Source organism: Asparagus officinalis, chromosome 7, assembly GCF_001876935.1.
Source record: "Asparagus officinalis chromosome 7, Aspof.V1, whole genome shotgun sequence".
NCBI classification, from domain to species: domain Eukaryota; kingdom Viridiplantae; phylum Streptophyta; class Magnoliopsida; order Asparagales; family Asparagaceae; genus Asparagus; species Asparagus officinalis.
Window position 1 is genome coordinate 67336940 of NC_033800.1, and position 20890 is coordinate 67357829.

General features: G+C 36.4%; 2 protein-coding genes across 3 annotated transcripts in view; both read right to left on the reverse strand.

The window, feature by feature from the left end:
- On the reverse strand, positions 3325-13134 carry LOC109848325 (chaperonin CPN60-2, mitochondrial). The gene is made up of 18 exons (XM_020417768.1): positions 12976-13134; positions 12838-12862; positions 12551-12682; positions 10594-10753; positions 9966-10141; positions 7838-7933; positions 6797-6901; positions 6616-6702; positions 6424-6513; positions 6250-6330; positions 6044-6112; positions 5743-5820; positions 5562-5657; positions 5138-5237; positions 4958-5061; positions 4727-4832; positions 4543-4621; positions 3325-3715 (listed from the first exon to the last, which is right to left on the reverse strand). Exons 1-18 carry the CDS (start codon positions 13011-13013, stop codon positions 3601-3603), a joined length of 1737 nt encoding a protein of 578 aa, XP_020273357.1. The 5' UTR covers positions 13014-13134; the 3' UTR covers positions 3325-3600.
- The window catches only part of LOC109848980 (NACHT, LRR and PYD domains-containing protein 4E), a 14235-nt gene continuing 7488 nt past the window's right edge, over positions 14144-20890 (reverse strand). Inside the window, exons 4-13 of one of the 2 annotated variants that reach the window (XM_020418734.1) lie at positions 20231-20267; positions 19039-19101; positions 16799-17028; positions 16495-16615; positions 16283-16383; positions 16059-16172; positions 15781-15951; positions 15553-15699; positions 15317-15462; positions 14144-14400 (exon numbers count right to left, since the gene is read on the reverse strand). In XM_020418734.1, the coding sequence (XP_020274323.1) occupies positions 14249-14400; positions 15317-15462; positions 15553-15699; positions 15781-15951; positions 16059-16172; positions 16283-16383; positions 16495-16615; positions 16799-17028; positions 19039-19101; positions 20231-20267 (1282 nt within the window). In that variant the 3' untranslated portion in view covers positions 14144-14248. Of the gene's footprint in view, positions 14401-15316; positions 15463-15552; positions 15700-15780; positions 15952-16058; positions 16173-16282; positions 16384-16494; positions 16616-16798; positions 17029-19038; positions 19102-20224; positions 20268-20890 lie in introns of both variants that reach the window. The other variant, XM_020418733.1, reaches the window with a different exon arrangement.

Sequence of the window (20890 nt, forward strand, 5' to 3'; positions counted from 1 at the left end):
CATTTTCTCCCATCTGTTTGTCTTCAGTGCTATCAGGTGATTGAAATTGAGCCACGAGTGCATCAACCTAGTTATTTTGCGACGTGAATACCAGACAGAATTATCTATGACTTTGATGGTTTCTTTCTCACATTTTGTCAAGTGGTTTGAGTTTGTAAACCTTTCCTAATGTATTGTTAATCTTAGGAAAAATTTTGAAAAACGACTCTTTTTTAAAATTAATAGGCAAAATCGACCGTGTAACAATAAAATGAGCAAAATTGACCCTTTTTTGCACGGGACTAGTAGTCCCGTGTAAAAAAGGGTCGCTTCTGCAAAAAAAAATTTGTCCGGTCCTCAACCCATCCCCTCATTCCCCCTCTCTCTCTCTCCTTCATTAACCCATCCCCTCTCCATCTCTCTCTCCCTCTCCTCCAATCCCACACCAGACCCCCTCTCTCATCTCCGTTCCCTCTCTCCATCTCTCCTCCCTCTCCCTCAAACCCAACAGCAACCCATCACCCCTTCTCTCTCTCCTCCATTCCCCAAACACCAGCCCAACCAACTCTTCCACTTCCACCGCCCAACGCCCCTCCTCCATCGCCATCGGGCCGCCCAAGCCGCGCCCACCTCCTCGACCTACACCCGACCACCTCCCTGAGCCCAAGCTCCGACCCGAGCCCCCCCTCTCCCTCCAACCCCCTGCTCCACCGCCTCCTCATCATCTCCACCACCATCAGCCCCGACGCCGCCGTGAGCTCAACTCCACCTCCTCCGCCAGCTCGCCGCCGCCGCTGTCCTCCGTTCCCCTCAGCCCCGACCACGCTACCACCCGCCGTCACGCCGAGCCGCGCCACCACCCAAGCCCTCCCCCGCTGTCCCCTTTCAGCCTGACGCCCAAACCACCAGCCCCGAGCTTCTCCTCAGCCTCGCCGATGCCTCCTCCAACAGCCCCGACGTCCCCTCCTTCTTTGCAGATCCGTGCGGTCCGAACCCACCACGCCGCTTCCCTCCAACCAGATCCACCACCTCCAGCAGATTCGCCCCGCTCCTGAAGAACCGCAGCTCGACACGTTCTACTACGTGAGCATGAGCGGGATCAGCGTCGGCGGCGAGATGCGCGACGAGATGCTCTCCGTACCCCGTCGACGGATTTCGGAGTGAAGGTGTCGGTGCTGGTGGTGCAGTAGTGCAGGGGGTGAAGTGAGGAGAGTGTCGGGGGGGTTTTTTTTTTTTTAGAAGCGACCCTTTTTTGCATGGGAATAGTAGTCCCGTGCAAAAAAGGGTCGATTTTGCTCATTTTATTGTTACACGGTCGATTTTGCCTATTAAATTTAAAAAAGAGTCGTTTTTCAAAATTTGTCCTTAATCTTACTGAATGGACTTTATCTTTGCATAACAAAAAATAAAATAAAAAAGAGGTGGATAGAGGGAGAAGCACAATAGAGAAAAAGATCAGGCTACAACATTTGCTAAAACTTGTAAAGTATCCCGGGAGGGTAGCTATAAATTGAACAAATGAGTACAAAACTGAGTGTTCTTCGAAACAGAAATCTGGAGACACAGGAAGAACTCAGTTGACCCCCACGAGCTCATCTAGGGGATAATTATTCGTATACACAACAGCATAACTGACATCGTTGAACCGAACAATGACTGGATATTGTGCAGCAGGATCCTGCAAATCATTGCAAAATTTATCAGAGTTCAGAACTGAAAGAAAACATCCAGATCAAAATCGAAGGGAATGTACCTGGTCGACAGCTACAACTGATCCAATCCCATCATATACCAGTAAGACTCTTCACGGAGAATTCTCACCTGATACGCTTCAGTTTTGAAGTAGAGGAAGTTCAACCGTGTATATACCTCAAATCTCTAGATCTGTACCCTTGTTCCCTTCTTCGGACCAATTGGCTGTGGCTTTACTGCCTCCTCGGTTTCATGCTCAAAGATCGATGTTGCTGTTTCCTCCTTTGCTTGAGCCAGCAATCTTCTTCTGGGATGTGAAATTCTTTTGTTAAATGCTAAAGAGATCCTCAGATGGAGTGTTTTTAGTGTCAGTAACACTCAACGGTAGTAGAAACTAGGAAGCTCTCGAGCTCATGCTCACGGCTGCCATGGGCTCCGCCAAAACCTTGGATATGCATGCAATTCTCCATATATCCCGTGCATGGATAGATTTAAAATGAAGGTTGATGCAAAATATCTCGCAAGTTGATCATAGTTAATTCCTATTATTGGCATATTTTGAAATCTTGCTACGTGGTACTCACATTTTGGATAACCTTATCTACTGCTACCAGCAGGGTAAGTAGGGATGACATCGTACAAGCGTTTCATTCATTGTTTTAAATATCCCCGACATGGCCCGATATATCCCCCGATATATACTTTTACAGGGTTCGCCGCAACCGATATAGTCTTTAAATATCATTTACCGGTTTTTGGCTATTTTGAGTGATAAATCCCTGATATGGCCGACATATTAGCCGATGTGTGGACCATATATCTTTTTATATAGCTTGTTGCAAAATAATATACCGTGTTTGGAATTTTTGGGCGAGATATCAAGATTTCCCCATTATATCAAATGACATTTTACCCTAAAAAAAGCAGATCGAATGTTGCAACGTTGCTTTACACTTTTGTTTGTTTTAGAAGGTTGATTAGTGATCCTAAACATATATTATTCTTGCACTTTTGTTTGTTTAGAAGGTTGATTAGTGATCCTAAACATATATTATTCATATTTTGTATGCTTAAATTTCCTTACATATGTTGAGATTACACTTTAATATTATGTTGAGATTACACTTTAACGCATTATACTATGTATGCAAACATTCATTATGGCATTCCGATATTTACCACATATTCCCGATATTTCCCCGATATCCACAATCCGATATGAATTTTGACCATCCGATATTTCCTCGATATCCGATATTTAAAACCTTGGTTTCATTGGCAACAAAGAGTTGTGGGTTCAACCCTACTCCATATATTCTGTCAAGACGAAGATAGTTTTGATCTATCCTTATGATTTATTCGCAAAAGGGTCAACATAACTTCTTTGGTGCGACCCTCAGACGCTTCAAAAGAGCAAATCAACAGAAAAAGAGCTTCAAACATGCAATCTATCAGAGGTGACCAACATACAACCAGCAACAAGAGTAGATCGATGATAAGCCGTATTGTTTAGTAATTACTTACAAATAGCAATAACAGCGGAGCCCTCATCACTTCACATTAATTCTCAGCAGTAGCGAAAAAAAAGACTGCATCATGGCAACACTCAAATATTATAAGCAACATCACAGTCAAATATTATAAGCAACATCAGCACACGAAAAAGATGGAATCATTGCATTATTGTCATTTTATTCATTTTGTTCCACAGCTCATCATGGAAATAATCATGGCAGGTTCCTATTACAAGGCCGAATAAACGAAAGTATTCCTCAGTTTCCCCTCAAGCTACACTGATCTTCGCCCAAATCAAAAAAGAAATCTCATTTCATGCCAATGAGTTAAACATGAAAAACCTATGAACTAAAGGTCATGTTTCTGATCCTAATTTATATATTTGAGATTGGTACACCTTCATGTGAACTTAGTTTAGTAATCCATTCCGCCCATGCCGCCGCCCATTCCAGGCATTGGTGGTGTATCCTTCTCGTCTTTAGGGAGCTCCACGACAACAGCCTCGGTGGTTGTCATCAATGAGGAAACACTGCAAACACAATGAGAAGGTAAAAATATGAACAATATCAAGCCTGCGTGAGCTATAAGCACAAATGAAATATAAAGTACTTCTTACTAGGCGTCAAGCAAAAGAAGAAAGAACCAAGATGATTCAAAATCTATTGGACCCAAGAAGTTACATGAATAAGGGGAAAACAATGCGACTATGGGCAGTGCGATGATTTTCACAGTGCTTGATAGATTTTCGAGGCGTGAAGTTTCTAGGAAAATAGTCTTAAAAGCCCCTAAGTTTTACCCATTTTTTCTAAAAGCGTCCAACTTCCTTTTTTTTGACAAAGAAGCCCCTAAGTTTTACTCCTCTATTCTAAGACTTCCTTTTTTTGTCATTAATTTTTTTTTTTTTTTTTGACATTGGAACTCCTAGAATCTCCTCTTCTCTTCTAAGAAGCCTGCAGGTTTTCTGGTTAGCTTAGGGATTTCATTGACGAAAAAAGAAAGATCCAATTAGAAAAGAGGGGTAAAACTTATGAGCTTAGTTGCCGATAAAAGAAATGTGCATCTCTTCCAGTAAAGCAAGAATTAGACCAATCATTCATACTAAAACGATAAGATAGAAAAATTAGGAATGCTGTAGACATGCTGTGTTTACTTGCTAAAATTGTAGGCCTAGCAATGAAATACTGCAGACATGCTGTGTTATAATCCATTTGGTTCCAAAGTTATAGACATAATCTAGCTTATTGTGTTCCCTGAAAATGTGGGACATTTATAAGATCAGAAATGTGTATTTCTTCCAATAAAGCAAGAATTAGACCATCCATTCATACTAAAAAAGATAGAAGAATTAGGAATTACCTTGCAGCATCCACTAAAGCAGTTCTAATAACCTTCAACGGGTCAATAATACCAGCCTTTACCATGTCAACATATTCACCTACAAGTTATTGGGTGAAAAAAGATAAATGTGAGAAAACACATGACCAAAGCCACCATCATTTGGCACAATATCACCCAGCGACATTATCAAAGAAAGGCACACCTTTCGCAGCATCATATCCAAGATCTGGATTGTCCTGTTCCAAAAGCTTGCCAACAACAACAGCCCCCTCAACTCCCGCGTTAGATGCAATTGCATGAACAGGAGTCTGGAATTGGGATGAAGTATTTCATAATATAAACAAGAAGCAAGTAATAAGAATGAAGATGTGCACTTCAAATTTGCAGCTAAATCAAAATATCAAGATCAAGCATGTAAAAATTGATTCTGAACCTTCAGAGCATTCTGAATAATTTGAACACCGATCTTCTGATCAAAGTTGGCTGTTTGCAACTTATCTAGCTCCTTGGATGCATAAAGGAGGGCAACACCACCACCTACGAAAGAAAGGTCAGACACTTGGGTTGTCTAAAGAAAACAACGTACATAGTACACTGCAGGGCATAAAAGTACCTGGAACAATTCCTTCTTCAACTGCAGCCTTTGTTGCATTTAGAGCATCAGTAACTCTATCTTTCTTCTCACCGACTTCTGCTTCACTAGCTCCTCCAATCTGCAAAACTCACCAACAAGAATATTACCAAAATAATAATAATAATGCTGCACTATCTATAATTACAGAACTTATTTGTAGGAACAAGCCAGGTGAAATAGACCTATCGAGGGAAGAAAAATGCTTTTCCCCCCTATTTGAGAAACCCTCAATTTCATCTCCTAGCGCATTCACATATAATCAATTTACTCAGTAAGTCCTTATGAGGTTCATAATAGTAGCTACAAAAATTATATACTATGGAAGCAGTTATCTCTAGCATCAATGCACTAAACTGTATCAATTGATTAACAAAGAAAATAGCATGTTGTGATCATTAAGTACCTTGAGAACAGCTACTCCACCGGAAAGCTTTGCCAACCTCTCTTGTAACTTCTCCTTATCATAGTCAGAAGTGCTTGCTTCGACTGCGGACCTTATCTATGAGTGTTAGAATGTTAGAATGTTAGTCACCACAATAAGCAGTAAAGAAAGGAATCATTAATTAAGATAAACATGACAAAACCTGATCACATCTCTCTTCAATGGCTTTCTTGTCACCAGCACCATCAAGAACAACAGTATCATCTTTTGATATTGTCACCTGCATTTTAATTTGAAATTTGTTTAAGGTAGTTAAAAAAAGATTTATCCAAATACAACTACCGTCTCTTTGCATTGTCACCGGATATGAACTGCCATCATCTCCCAACTCTTAAAATATTCGGATCAACTAGAGAGCTCAGCAAAACAAGTTCATAGCTCATAAACACTGTAACACTGCATAACAATTCTAAAACAAAAGAAAAAGTAGGTGCGTATCTCACCTTCTTACAGGTACCAAGCATGTCATACTCCACCTTCTCTAGATTCATGCCAAGATCCTCGTTGATGAGCTAAATGTACAATAAATAAGTCATTATTGATCCACAATAATCTAAATCATGACATCAAAAGTAGTTATTATTGTAGAATAATCAAAATCAGGAAAGAAGTTGCTTATCCACAGTAATCAATCTAAGAATTAACTCACCTCTCCACCAGTGAGAACAGCAAGATCCTGCAGACCGGCTTTCCTATTTTCTCCAAACCCAGGTGCTTTAATAGCACAAACCTACAGTAATAATAGTCCAGTCAAAAAATGATCAACCAATGACAACTAAAAAGGAAAGGTTAATACTTATATTTAAACAGAAAAGAGGAAAACCTTGATCCCAACACGAAGCTTGTTGAGGATAAGAGTTGCAAGCGCATCGCTTTCAATATCTTCAGCAACAATAAGCAAGGGCTTTTGCCTCTGAAAATTTGAAACCCAATTGCAGCACAAGATTAAATCCATCATTTGGACAAAATTACTCCACAAACATAGCAAGTCAGAAAAAGAGAAATCCTCACATACCTTCAGTGCCAATTCCAACACCTTTACCACTGCTTGCATGCTAGAGATCTTTTTCTCATAAATCAAGATGAGAGGATCTTCCAATTCCTGCAAGAAACAAAAACAAAAAAGAAAATTAGCAAAAATGCATTTTTCACAAGCACTAAGATATCGACTAAATTCATTAGAAAAAGTTTCTTACACATTTCTGATTCTTCTGGTTAGTGATGAAGTAAGGTGATATGTAACCCCTGTCGAGTTTCATACCTTCAACAACTTCCAACTCATTGTAAAGTGTTTTTCCGTCCTGTCCATCAAAAAATTTAAGTTAAGACATTCAATAGACACAACCAACGCATAACCACACATGAACGACATGCCAAACTCCTCAGCAAAGAACCAAAACTACCCCTGCATTATGGCGCTCAAGTTTTCTAAACAGAACGACTGTATGTTCAACAGGTTAAAACTATGCATTCTTCCATACGAGATGAATCGAAACTAGACAAGTGTAATGCAAATGGTCCAAATGATAACAAGAAGATCCACATGCCATAATCATGAAGAGGATTTACAGGTACAACTTATCAGTATATACACTTACTAAAAAAATTTAAAGCAGGGGAGAATAATTTTTATGAATTAAGCTTATGTGTGTCAGAGATGCATCTACAGATAATTCATAAAGCAGGGAATAATAATTTTTATGATATATCTTTATATCTTTAGATACATCTCTGACACATACACACACACAGAGCACACATAGGATAGATTCTATGGAACAATGTAACACAAGAGAAAGTTCAGCTTGCACTAAACACCATAAAACAAGAGAAATTTAGGCATCCCTTACATGTCTGGTGAATTCTTCAACAAAATACTCAAGGATGAGATGCATATAGAGCCAAGCACAATCATAGTATGAGCAGTTAGAAAAATCTATATTCAAGAACATAATAGCAGTCACCAGACTTCATAGAAAACATAAGTTACTCACATGATAGAAGACTAAAGGATAATTTTTATATACAATTGTACGAGCATTACTTATTCACATGATTAGGAGGAAACTAAAGGATAAGAGAATTAGTTGCTCACATGATTAGGAAGAAGACCAAAGAAAATTTTATGTACAATTGTATAAGCAATACTACAATCCCATTGAGCAAGTGAGTCACTACATGGCCAATGAGCACCGTGCACATGTTCACGCAAATGACAGTAAGTGAACAGAACTTACTTGAATAGTGATGACTCCCTCCTTCCCAACTTTCTCCATGGCCTTTGCAATGAGTTCACCAATTTCTCTTTCTCCATTAGCTGAGATAGTGCCAACCTACAAATTAAAAGCATTGTGAGGGAGGGGGGTTATATAACTCATTATAACCTGTTTTGTAACTTAACGATGCCTTCTTGCTAGGTAATACATCCATTTAACGTTGAAATTGTTTAACCCAAAAAACAAAACATGTTATACTATATTTTGTTAAATGTGTGTTACATTATATAACCAGTTAACATGGGTTTTTTAAGGATGTGTGTGTGCAACTCCACTGTCCAAATTATTTAAACTCTACCCCTTTTAGTCCCGATCAACAATGTTACAGAAGGCGCTAGGCGGACTAGGCGTTTGAGCCAGCACCTAGTGCTTAGACACCTAGGCGTTTGACTATTTTTTAAATTATTTAATTATAATAATTAATAAAAATATGTATTAAATTCATATAAATTTACAAAAAAAAGATAGCAATTTTAGATCATAATAAATCATGCATCCTTAAATGATAAATAGCCAAAATAATAACTAACAATGTTATAGAAAGTGCTAGGAGGCCTAGGCGTTGGACCCATCGCCTAAAGCCTCGGAGGTTTTTTTTTTTAAATTACAATAGTTGATAGTAAATGTTAATGTTATAGAAAGCTTATGCGTCGGACTGGTGTCTAAGCAATTCTTTCTTCATTTAAGTGATGGACAAGAAGGTTTTGCTCAAGGTCGGAGGAGATAATGGAGGTGTTCATATTTAAATGTCAAAGGAGTTGAAGGATGTTAGAGGACGTAGAGGCTGCAACACAGAAAATCACGATCAAAATCTAAAGGGTACAGTCCACATAAGTAGACGATGCTCCTCTAAACACTCCCAAAACCTAGGTGGGCAGCCTAGGTATCGCTTAGACGTTATGCACTAGTTAGATGGCATTGGTAACGCCTAGGTCTAGGCATACTCCTAGGCAGACTAGGCGGAGGTTTTTTAAAACAGTGTCGATCACCCTATTCTCTTCCTATGAATATGCAATCTCTTTTCCTGCTATCAACGGCTTCTGTGACTCCAGTAAAGCAAATTTTTTATTTCTAATTATGTATCGGACGTCTTGGTTTATATCATTTAAATAAGTAGTGATTTTGAAATTATCTTTCAAACTTTAATCTATTATATTGCCAATTTACCCAAAATCACATCAAAATTGTTGCTCCAATGCTTTGCCTTTCAACATAATTTTTTAAGATGTGTCACAAAATTAAGAGTATATAGGTAGGTTAATTGTGTTGGTCAAATAATTACTCTCAGTTATTACTTGATTTTAATTAGTTTTTAGTTTTTAGCTTTTGCTTTTTATTTTAGTTTTTAGTTTTTAGTTTTTAGTTTTTAGTTTTTAGTTTTTAGTTTTTAGTTTTCAGTTAATACTAGATTTTGTGAAATTAAGTTTGCATCCAATCTCCATATATGGAAAATTTCTTATTGTTGTTACATAATCATGTTTAGCTTGATTGATCTAGTGAACTTAATTAGGAATTAGAATATTTTTGTGACGTTAAGAACTCGAGAGTTAGAAGTGTTTGGTTTATTTTTAGACTTATTTGTCTTGCCTTAGACTTGAAGTTAACATATTTGATATTTGATAATTTGATGATATTTTTTAGAATGGTTGTTAGTCATATATGACTAACTTTTGTTAAAAAATTGTGATACTATATTGTTATTTTTTATAATTGTAATGTTATGTTTAAAAGGTTTGATGATTCTAAGTATTAAAGTTATTATGAATTGTTAGTATTTATAAAATATCTAAATAATGAATAAACAATATAACATATGTTATGTGTTACGTTTTTTTGAGTTTTTTCCTTAACCCTTAACAGGAGCCAAATGTCATGTAACCATTTTTGTTATTTTCAACATTGATTAAAAGGAACGATAAAAGCAAAAGAACAAAAATACAAAAATACTACATCAAAAAATGTAACATTTATATCTTTCAATTTCAGTCAGTGTTGTGGTAACCTAAGCAAAATATGAGCATGAACTAACCAAACTAAACACGGGAGGCATAGAACATGGAGTTCTGCACTCCTAAAAGCTTATAGCTACCTGGGCAATCTCTTCTGATGTGCTGATCATTCTGGCCCTACTCTTCAAGTTAGTTACAACAGAATCAACTGCCATTGAAATACCACGCCTTAGATCCATTGCATTCATGCCAGCTGCCACTGACTTGCACCCTTCAGTGAATATTGCTCTCGTAAGGACAGTGGCACATGTCGTACCTACACAATAAGAATTAAAAAAATTGAAGTTAGAGCGTACCAACAACAATTATGGCACAGGAGAACAATGAAACATCACAAAACTCAATCAAATATCTAATGCTAAATGTCCTGTCCTGCATGGAAACTACTGATAATTTCCATTAAGCAAACACTTATTACATATATTTTCCTTTCTTGAAACCCTTGAGTAAGAAATGAATTTAACAAAAAAAGTTAAGAGAAGGGGAAAAATGGAGCATTAACACCTTTATTTCCCTTGTTTACAAGTTCTTATTTTTTTTATTTTTCACTCAAAACATAGAAATACCCACCATCACCTACAGCAACTATGAAAGAAAAAACTCACTATGAAATTCTAGATCTAAAAGATATCACTTAAAAAGAGTTAATAACATAAAAGTTAGATATACATCATTTTTATTGCACAACAGTCATAAAAAAAAACTCACCATCACCAGCAACATCATTGGTTGCATTTGCAACCTGTTTCACCAAACTTGCACCCATGTTCTTCACTCTGTCTTTAAACTCGATGCTCTTCGCAACAGTAACACCATCCTTTGTAACTTTTGGTGCACCGAAGCTTTGCTCTAAAACAACATTGCGACCCTAAAATCAAGATAATATGTAATTGATTAATTCAAGAGAGCACAACAACCTAGAAGCAAAATGGCTATAAGAAAAGATAATTATTGAACATTATAATAACATAATGCAAAGACCAACACCAAGAACAATAGGTGCTGGTCACTAAGGTATTGTTTGATGAAGGGTTATATGAGGTGTTAAGGACAGTTAACCCCTCCTTAGCCTGCCAAACACAAAAAAAATTTACAAAGGAGGTAACAGTGTTTTAAAACTAGGCCGATTTTATCAATTTATCGCTGATATATAAGGTTTGGGCCATCGCTGATACGATTTTTGCAAAAATTTATCGCATATTATTTTTGGCCGATTTGTCCCAATATCTCGGTGCAAATCAGATAAAGCAGCCGATTTCTCGTGAGTTAAAAATTGCCCGATTTTCTACAATTTACATTCTAAGTGAACTGGTTTGAGTTTGGAGGAAAAAACTAGCCTTTTTCTATATCTAACCCACATCCACTAAACAAAAATCGCTATCCTATTCTCTTTCACATCCGTTCATTGTGTAACCCTAATTCTCTCCACCTCCACTGTTCTCTCCCCCAAATCACTCGCAAATTTCGCACTTGAAGACCTACTTTGACGACCTCTCTCAAAGGCCCTCTCTTAATATTTCATTAAATGTGTCTAGATTACATGTTAGGCCATTATTTTATATACGCTCACCATCCAATATGACACTACGATTTTTACTACTTATATCCCTGATATAACCATGATAACCAAGATCCAGTATGTATTTTGGTCATTTGATATATTTCTGATAACCGATATTTAAAACCTTGGGTGTACATTGAGTTAACCCCTCATATTTTGCCAAACACAATATAGTATAAGGGTTTACAAATCCCTCCAGAGAGGTTAAAATGAGCTAGCCTGGTTTTCCAAATCCACCTATTTAGACGGGTTAAGGGATAACCGCTCTATTTATATAAAAGGTATTCATAATCATTCTTTCCAAACATCAAAAATTGGCCACAATGATTGAAATAAACTAACCTAATGGATTAAAATATCTAACCCTTCTGGTTAACAAATAGGAAAACTATTTTAACCCTTCTCATTAATCCCTCCTTAACTCTTTGCGAAATGGGACCTAGCTATTCAACTTTATAACTGGAACTTAAAAAATTTTAAATTGCAATTTCTGTCAAAGTCAAATCGTTTGCAATTTCAATTAGAATGCAATTGTATCTGTTGTATCAACATGTTGTAATGAAATACATTTTCCTGATAAGAAAAAACACATCCAACACTTCTCAGATTGAAGCCTTGAAAAGTATTGGTTCACAAACTCTTCCGCTGTGGGAAAAAATTATATTTTTAAGGTAAAAATACTCGTTGCCATCAAACGGAGGCATAATCCTGATTTGACAAGGATGAAGACCATGACAAACATGTTAAAAATTACATCAAGACACAAACCATAATAAAAATCTTGAAGATGATTAGACACCTTTTCCCGAAGTCGAAATAACTTTAAACATTAACTTCCATCCTAAATTTTTGTAAAAATGCACACTAACCTACTAATATTAGTGAATGCTTAACTAAAGCGACTGCATACCATATCATCATCAGCTAAGTCAATGCTCAAGACATTTATGTGTTAAGTATCAAACTCAATTTTATAAATTGTAGTTGCTATATATTAAAAGGCATAAGATGAGCACATCAAACTATAAGAAACTAAAAAACTACAATCATTCAACAGATAATCATCAACAAATCAAAAATTGAAAAAAAAAATCAAATCCATACCTTAGGTCCCATGGTAACCTTCACAGCATCTGCAAGCTCTTCAACACCCCTAAGCATCAAAGCTCGAGCCTCAACCCCAAACTTGATGTCCTTGGCCGCATAATTTCTGCTCCAAGCAAGCCTACTCCCGATCTACACAGCCAAAATCCATAAACATCAATTCACTAAACTTTTATGCAGTCTAATCAATCAACAAATACTCAAAAGATTTCTCCTTTTCTGTCGCAAAGACCAAAAAACAAGATCTAGAGCAAAACTAGCAGAATTCATCAAGATGAAACCCTAACCTGACGGCCGCTGCTGCTTGCAGCCCTGCAAAAGAGAAATCGAAAAGATCAGTGAGTAATCCATCGCCAAAACTAGAACAAAGAAGTTCAAGCCCTAGATCTTGCTATAGATCTGTGTTCCCTCTTCACTTCCCTTACCTGGCTTTGGAGGCGAGGCCGGCTGCTGCTCGATACATGATCGATGGAGGAAACGAGAATGTGATTGCTAGGGCTAGGGTTAGGGCTCTCACGATCTGAGAGGAGGAGACGAGAGAGCGCTGCTTAAGAATGATGGAGGTAGTTCTAGAGAGAGAGAGAGGAGGGGTCTCTAGAAGGGTCGATTAGGGTTTAGGGTTTTAGGTCTGTTGCTCCGCGGGTTAAACTTTGTTAGAGATTATCTGCTTACGTGGGGGCTATGCTGTGGACTATACAGAGGAGAGTAGGATAAAGAAAAGGGTGGGGCTAATGTGATCCGCGCTGCAGCTAGTTTCAAGTGCCCGGGTTAGTTTGTTTTCGTTTGGCGGCTGGACCCAGAAGAGCGTGGGTCAGCTCCGGTTAGGGCGGTTGGACTTGGACCTCGATTTTACGGACCCGACATTAAATTAATCGATTAGATGGTGTCCAATATGTTTCACATCTATCTATGAATAATCTATAGTTTGCACTTAAATACCTTCTAGTTTTTCATATTTGGCATTTTATACCCTCTTTCGTCTTTTGGCAGAAGTTATATATTATATCGTACCCCTAAAGTTTTTTTCCGCCTTAATACCTGACATCATTTTCTTCCAAATTTCCTCATGACAAAGCTAAAATTGAAACTTTTTGGCATTAATATTTTATAAATTTACTGTTAAACTTCACCACATTTCATTTTTAATATATAATTATGGTAAATTTAAAATATGATATACTTAACAAGCATAAAAGTCTTAAAAAATTATAAAATTAGTTTGTGAATGTCATATGGGAACTTTTGAGAGAAATTTCTCATGCCTACATCTATTCTTTTATACAACTACATCTATTCCTTTATACAAATGGGAGAACCTAAGATTCACTATTCATACTACAGTAAACACTACAGTATCGTTTGTATTGATTACATCGTTTGTATTAGTTTTTGAAGATAGCAGATTTCCCTAATGTGGAAACCCTGGATGTAGGCTGAACCACATAAAAACTCTCCTCGTTGTGTTCATGCTTGTACTCCTTATTTGTGCGGTTATTGTTTTGAGTGCTTCATAATCCCCAACAACAAAGATGTTTAGAAAGATGAAATATTTTGAAAACAAGCAATTTTTCTTATAAAAAATACCAATATGCATAATGAAAACTTTCTTCTTTATATCTTCAAATTCAGATTGTTTTGCCAAGATAAACTAGCTTTTTACACAATGCTAGTGCACATATCATCCTACATCAGAACTTGCTATGGATCATCATCATAAGGCACACCGAAGCATGGAAAAAGTGGAATTTTTACAATTGGCTCCCCGTGAAACTTAAACTCTAAAATTGCAGCCGTATACTTTGACAGACACAATGAATAATTTTCTCTCAGGTCCAAGTGCTGTAGTTTTCCTGCAACAAATACCGAATAGTAAGATTTCATTCCTGTAATCATGATTGAAAATGAGAAAACTAATCATTTGTTGCTTGATATGTTAATTGTGTATTTCACTCTCTAAAATTCGGATAGGTTCCATGAGTAACACGACGCAATTAAACTTTCAGAACACTATAATGAAAATAAAAACAAAATAATTTGCATTTTCTCTGCCATAAATTACATGGGGACCAACGCTCTCACATGAAATATCAGAAGGTTGGTGCTCTCGTTAATTAAGCATAAACAAAGGCATCGACTAACATCTAATATGAGCAGCAAGATCCGCTATTTTCTATTTTACTGCGGTTTGACACCAGACATATCTTGAGTAAGTGATGTAGTTGGCATAAAGTTTAAAACAAGACCTTCTCACTCAATTCATGTATTACCTTATTAGGTTAAAATGCAGTCCCATCTGACTTGCATGAAAATAGCACGAAAATTCAGGATGGAAATTTTCGCTCTTTCACCATTTTAAATTTGAACCCAGCTACTTTAAGCACAGTTCAAACGGAAGAAAATTAGAAAATTGGTGTTACATAAAAGTTAATTGTCTTATAATGAAAGGATGATAATCTATGATTCTTAGGAAATTTATGACATTAGACCTTTCCCATTCCCCTGTCATGTCATTTTTAAACTGCAAAAGGCATCATATACTGATAAAATTATATGCTCCCTACATTTGCTTCTATTTTTTCCTCACACCTGTTCTTGGCTTCTAGGCAAAGGATTCTATGGTTTAATTCTAATATTGCCTCTTCTTCTACTTGAACAAGTCAGAAGTACTTACAAGGACATGAAATTGATTGATACAGTGCACAATTTGTTCCAAGCACCTAATATCTTATATGGCAAAAAATAAACTATCATACTGCATATGCGTACCTTTTGATTGTTTCAGAGCATTATGAATGATTGCCAATGACTCAGCAGGCATTATATTAGCTTCTGCATTGACTATGACAAGATTTGGTGCATGCGAAATTAGCTGTGAGATGAAATGTGCAGCCCTTATCCCTCCACGGTTCATGCTGCAAGCAAAATGTTGATATTGTTAATCACTAACGTAACAATTCCATTTTTATACTAGTCATTCCATGAAAACAGAATGCGGTAACAACCTTATGTTTATATATGCAACCTCCACCTTTTCCTGCATTCCATTCTCAAGCTCTTGGAAACCCAGTGCGCCTAGCCCAATATCTGCAATGTTAAGTTTTCTGACACGTGATGTACCCAAAAATTCCATGATGGCTGCTGATATAGAACTGGAGAAAGAAATAAACCACTGAGTGATTTAAAACAATGTTTCTACTATTTCTCAATTAAGAGTATGAGAAAAACGACACCTTCCAAGCTCATTCTTCGCTATAGAGAGACTGTTAAGTGGTTCTCTGGTAGTTGGAAGGCTTCTCAACAATTCAGCTACTGCGACACCGGAAAGGTTGCAGTTCTCTATCTTAATGTCAGAAATGGGGCATGCTTTTACAAAAGCCTTAATAAAATATGGAATTAAGCTCCTACAAATATAAAAAGAATGTACAAGGTATTTCAGCAATATTTTTACAAACATGAAACCATTTGAAGTTTAAACAACTCCACTACAGGTTCGGAAGGATACTAAAACCTGATTCCATCATCTTCTATAGGATTATCACTTATATCCATGTTTCTTAAATCAGGCATCTGATTTAACGCATTACTGAGATCCTCTGCATCATCCTTGCACAGATTATTTCCTCTGCGAAAACAATAAATCCATAAAGGACTGGAAAAAGTCAATGACTGATTCAAATAATTGAAAATGAAAACTTTTTATTATCCATCGCGGAAAAGATGTTGCTTTTATACCTTAAATTGAGAACTCTTAACGACTTCAAGGATATCTGTGGTGGTAGCGATAAAGAGAAACCTACAGGACTCCTATCAACTTTGGAAAGCCAACCAGCAATCTGCACCAGAATATTGTTGAACAGCATACATTGCATGAGTTAGAAAAAGAAAATAGGAAACGAAGATAGAGAGGAACCATAAACTTCTGGGGATGCTGATAGGTCACTCACTTCGTCATCTGATATCTCAAGCGTGACCAGACCACAAGAAGACTCAATAAGGGTATTAAAGATAATTTTTGCGCACTTTGGCCCCATTTGAGTGTCACAAAATCGTAGAGACTCCAATGACCTAATGACAATATATTAGACAATTTCCATACAGAAAAAGTAGGCCGGTAAGCACAACTATGTCATAGACCAAGCATTACAATTCTAAAATGATGCCAATAATAGAATGATATTAATCATATCATAAATTAAGGACATTGTTTAACGAATGGAGATAATCATCAGTTGTTGAAAGAGATTGTACCTTCCTGATGATAAGAAAGATGAAAGACCCCCAGGAAAGGAAGATGACTTGCTTTCAAAGATGAATGATGAATTAATGCAGAGGTGCCGTATCCAATGGATTTCACTCCCTCCTACGTAAACAGAATTGCAAATATGATTCCAACTCGCCGGAGAAAGTTGACAGTAGATGAATTCGAGAGATACCAAAGACTCCTTATTCTGGTTCAGAAGCCTGCAAACACCATCAACCTGCAAACATATTAGACGAGGAAAAATGGTAAGTGTGCATTCAAGATCCTAAAATAGGTAATATGACAAATACAGTTAAGATGACACCTAATCAACAGGAAGGCCCACTTATTCTTATCAAATGTCACCCGGCTATCCTATTGTACAAGGACCAGTTTGCTTCATGACATCTTGCATTATAGTCAATGGAGAAATCAGTGTTCCAATAGGTAACCTGTAAAGTAATATAAACAATACAAAAGGCTTTTGCATTGGTCTAGGGTATCATGTCTCGTATAACATTCACCAAGAAGGCATAGAAGTATGAATCAAACTCTTTACAATTTTAGGGGAAGGCCCAGACCTAGTACCAGTCAATATTTGTGATTTCATTATATGTGAAGCACATAAGTTTGAGATAGTTGTTCTGCCTGTGTTGTACAAGATTCACATTCCGAAATAATACTAATTTAAGTTGTAGGAGCAAAGAACCAAACAAGCGTCCTAAAACTACAGTTGCAGTTTAATCCAACCTAACAAGCATCTCTAGGTACCCAAGTTCGAGTTGCACCACAGATCTCATCATAAACAACCTAAAATATTTACTTTAATTGGTTTAAGATTTGGCTGGATGAGGTTAACTATTTAGCTCAAAAGATCCAGTAGATTTACTTATGTAAGCGCTGATCTGAAATTAGGGGTGTAGCAGTTACAAATAATCCAATCTAAAATCGACTCCACAAACCATCTTTCTAAGAGATGGACAACTGTATATGCTTTCTTTAAAATATTTATATAGATAGTGCTATATTATTGCTCCGTATATCCGAATAAATATCCAAATGCAAATGTATACGAACATACAGATTGAGTCTCTTTACTATTACATATGTAACAGAAAGGACAATATTTTTCTCAATTATATGTTAAAGTTGAAGGTTAAATTCATTTTTCTTCAAAATTATCAGGCAGAACCAACAATATACGTTTGCTAATCGAATCCAATCTGAGTCTGAACTTGTTTTTTATCAAATACAGAAAATGAACTCAATATATGGACAGCATACATATCCTTGATAAGGAAACAATCAATAATATTGATATATCTTCGTTTAGACCACTATTTCAAAAAATTATGAACCTTATTTTAGTCATATTGCATACAAGTTGGACTAAATACATCCACTGTGTTAACAAAGTCCTGGTTTTGAAATATATGCATGATTTACTCTGTCCTTCCACCTATATAAACTACTCCGAGCATATGCATTAATCTAAAATCTGTTGTCTTATATATTTACATGCATAAAAATTTTAACCTGCAAACATATCTTTATATTATGTCATTGCCTTTATATAATGTCTACGACAGATTTGAGAAACTGAGTTACATATAATTTCATTTCCTGTATACCAAATTTTTTTGTAATATAGCATTATGAAAAACAAACAACTAGCCCCATGTCAGAATGCCAGCAGTCTGCCATTCACACAACTATCTTGTGTAGAAAGACATAAAATTTATAACTTTAACATTTTAACTCATTTTAAAGTAATAATAATTAAAATCAAAGAGTCTGATAAGAAGCTACTGAAACAAGTAAAACACAATTTAGAAATAGGAAACAAAAATAAAGGAAGACTTTTTAAACTTGAAAAACACTGAATATATACTCTATTCCCTTCCGTCTAACAACATACTTATACTTTTTTCTTCTCCAAAATTGTTATTGATATACCAAATTTGTAAAATGGGCGTCAAGTGATCGGATCCTTGCACAGATTTAGCTGATAAAAACAATTCTTTTAGAGAGAAATTTATTCCACTTTAATACTGCATCATATTCTTGCACCTGTTTGTAATAACTGCATGCTGTAAATAACTACAGTCAGGCATCAACATGATGTTTAATGCCTTGTATCATGTTAGAGATACTTAAGCATTATGTAACAAACATACAGAAAGCTATTTTGATGATGACAGCCTTCATTTAGTGACTGATGTGCATGAAATAGGAATGTAAAACTTACATGAAATTTTGACTTTATCCTCCGAAAGGCCAAAACTCGAAGCTTGCTAGACGTCAAAAGTTCCTGTAGAAGGTACATTAAGTGATTCCTAACATTGTAGTTCATGCCCAATGCAATAAATTCATCATATAAATCACTTTCAGAATGGCTAGAGCATAATAGACAATCTTTTCAAATAGATGCATGGCGTAAAAATCAATGTTAAAAGAAAAAGATAAAATTGAGATAGATCATCATCATCTAAACCTTTTCTCACCAAAATGGAGTCAGATAATTAAGGCTTGCCATAAATGAAAAGGCTGTCAACCTGAAAACAACTCTTTACAGTGTTCTCTTCACAGGCTATGGGTAAGTGAAAAAACTTGCCATACCGTCTTCAAGCAAAATTACACTTGAACTGTCTTTTAACATGAGATTCAAGCTCATGCAACCAAAGTGCAAATGAAAAAAATTCCCCTAGACTTGGTACAAGTCAATAGGGAAGCATAATGGTCTATACGGATTAGGGACTCATGTTTAGCTCAGAGGTATAAGATAAGTCAAACAACTGCATGAAGTCCCATTTCACAAACTTGAGGAAAATATAATGCATCATTAGACCAGAGCACGAACAATTGAAACTTGAATCAGTTACTGTTCTTAAATTTAAGCATAATATATAAATATCAATAGCCACAATAGATTGAGCAGAAACATAATCAAACAGGCACATTAGTATGAGCTGGCGAAAGATGTTGGATATATGTTTTAAGTCTAAATAGTGAGAAGGATAGATCTTGCAGTAGCTACTTTCTAGTTGGAATAGCCTGGAACAAAGTAGCTACTTTCTAGTTGGAATAGCGTGGAACAAAGTAAAGTATCTAAGGAAGTGAAACTTGCAAGACACTGTCAGGCAACATGTAAAATATGCAGGGGAGGCCATAAAACTATGCTTTGTCATAAGGTTGTCCATTACAAAATGACTTAAAGTAAGCTTGCACATATTGCAACAAGATCAACTGTTAGAGATGTATAGGACATCCTAGGAGATGTCTGCCTATTTGTAATGAAAACAAGCATTTCATATTCTAGCAATTCCTGTCAAAGCTATTCTTAAAACTCAGTGAGAATATCATTGACATTGAACTTCCAGGCTTAAAAATAGAAAGTATACAAGAATTGCATGCACTAGCTAATGGTCACTTACACATACTTCAGCAACACAAAGCACATTTTGAAGTCTCAGACATCTGCAATAAAAGGTTGAGTTTGAATAAGCCCTTTCCTGTAATGGAACCATGCATATGCACCCATTACAGAACACAAACAAGAACATATAAATGAAAGAGAAGTATGTGGATGTGGTGATTTGGTTCATTGGCACGTATCTCTTGCCTCATTGATGAATGAACGTCCTACAGCAAATATCACCATGCTTCCCTTCTTCTATGTTCTCACCTTTCCTCAGAAAGTGATTGCATAAGCTTAAACTGCACAAACTGAAGGTAGCTTACCTTACCCTACCTGCCAAATGCCTTAGTAAGCTTATTGTAACATTCTACTTTCACATACTTTTTGGCCAAGAATAGTGAACCACCTTAGTATGGTACACCAGGTTGGTAACTAGTCAAAAAATTTGCCTAATATCTCAAGCGACCTTCTCAATATTAAAGTGACACAGCAACCACATTCTGGTAAGGAAAATGCTTAAGATAAATGGTGATAGATGAAAGCGGTGCATCATTGCAGCAAGTGCTTAAACCCTTTAGGGAAGAAAAAACACCTGAATAGATATCTATACATGCAGTAAGAAGTTAGATATTTTAAAAGGTAAGAAAACTTTTTTTTTTTTTGTGTGTGTGTGTGTGGGGGG

Excerpts from the sequence above, each read along its gene's own strand:
- LOC109848325 (XM_020417768.1), bottom strand. The coding sequence starts at position 13,013 with ATGTATCGAGCAGCAGCCGGCCTCGCCTCCAAAGCCAG. Across the intron at positions 10,142-10,593 it reads CAATGATGTTGCTGGTGATG|GTACGACATGTGCCACTGTC; the intron begins GTGAGTTTTTTT and ends CTTATTGTGTAG. Across the intron at positions 6,331-6,423 it reads AGCTTCGTGTTGGGATCAAG|GTTTGTGCTATTAAAGCACC; the intron begins GTTTTCCTCTTT and ends TTATTACTGTAG.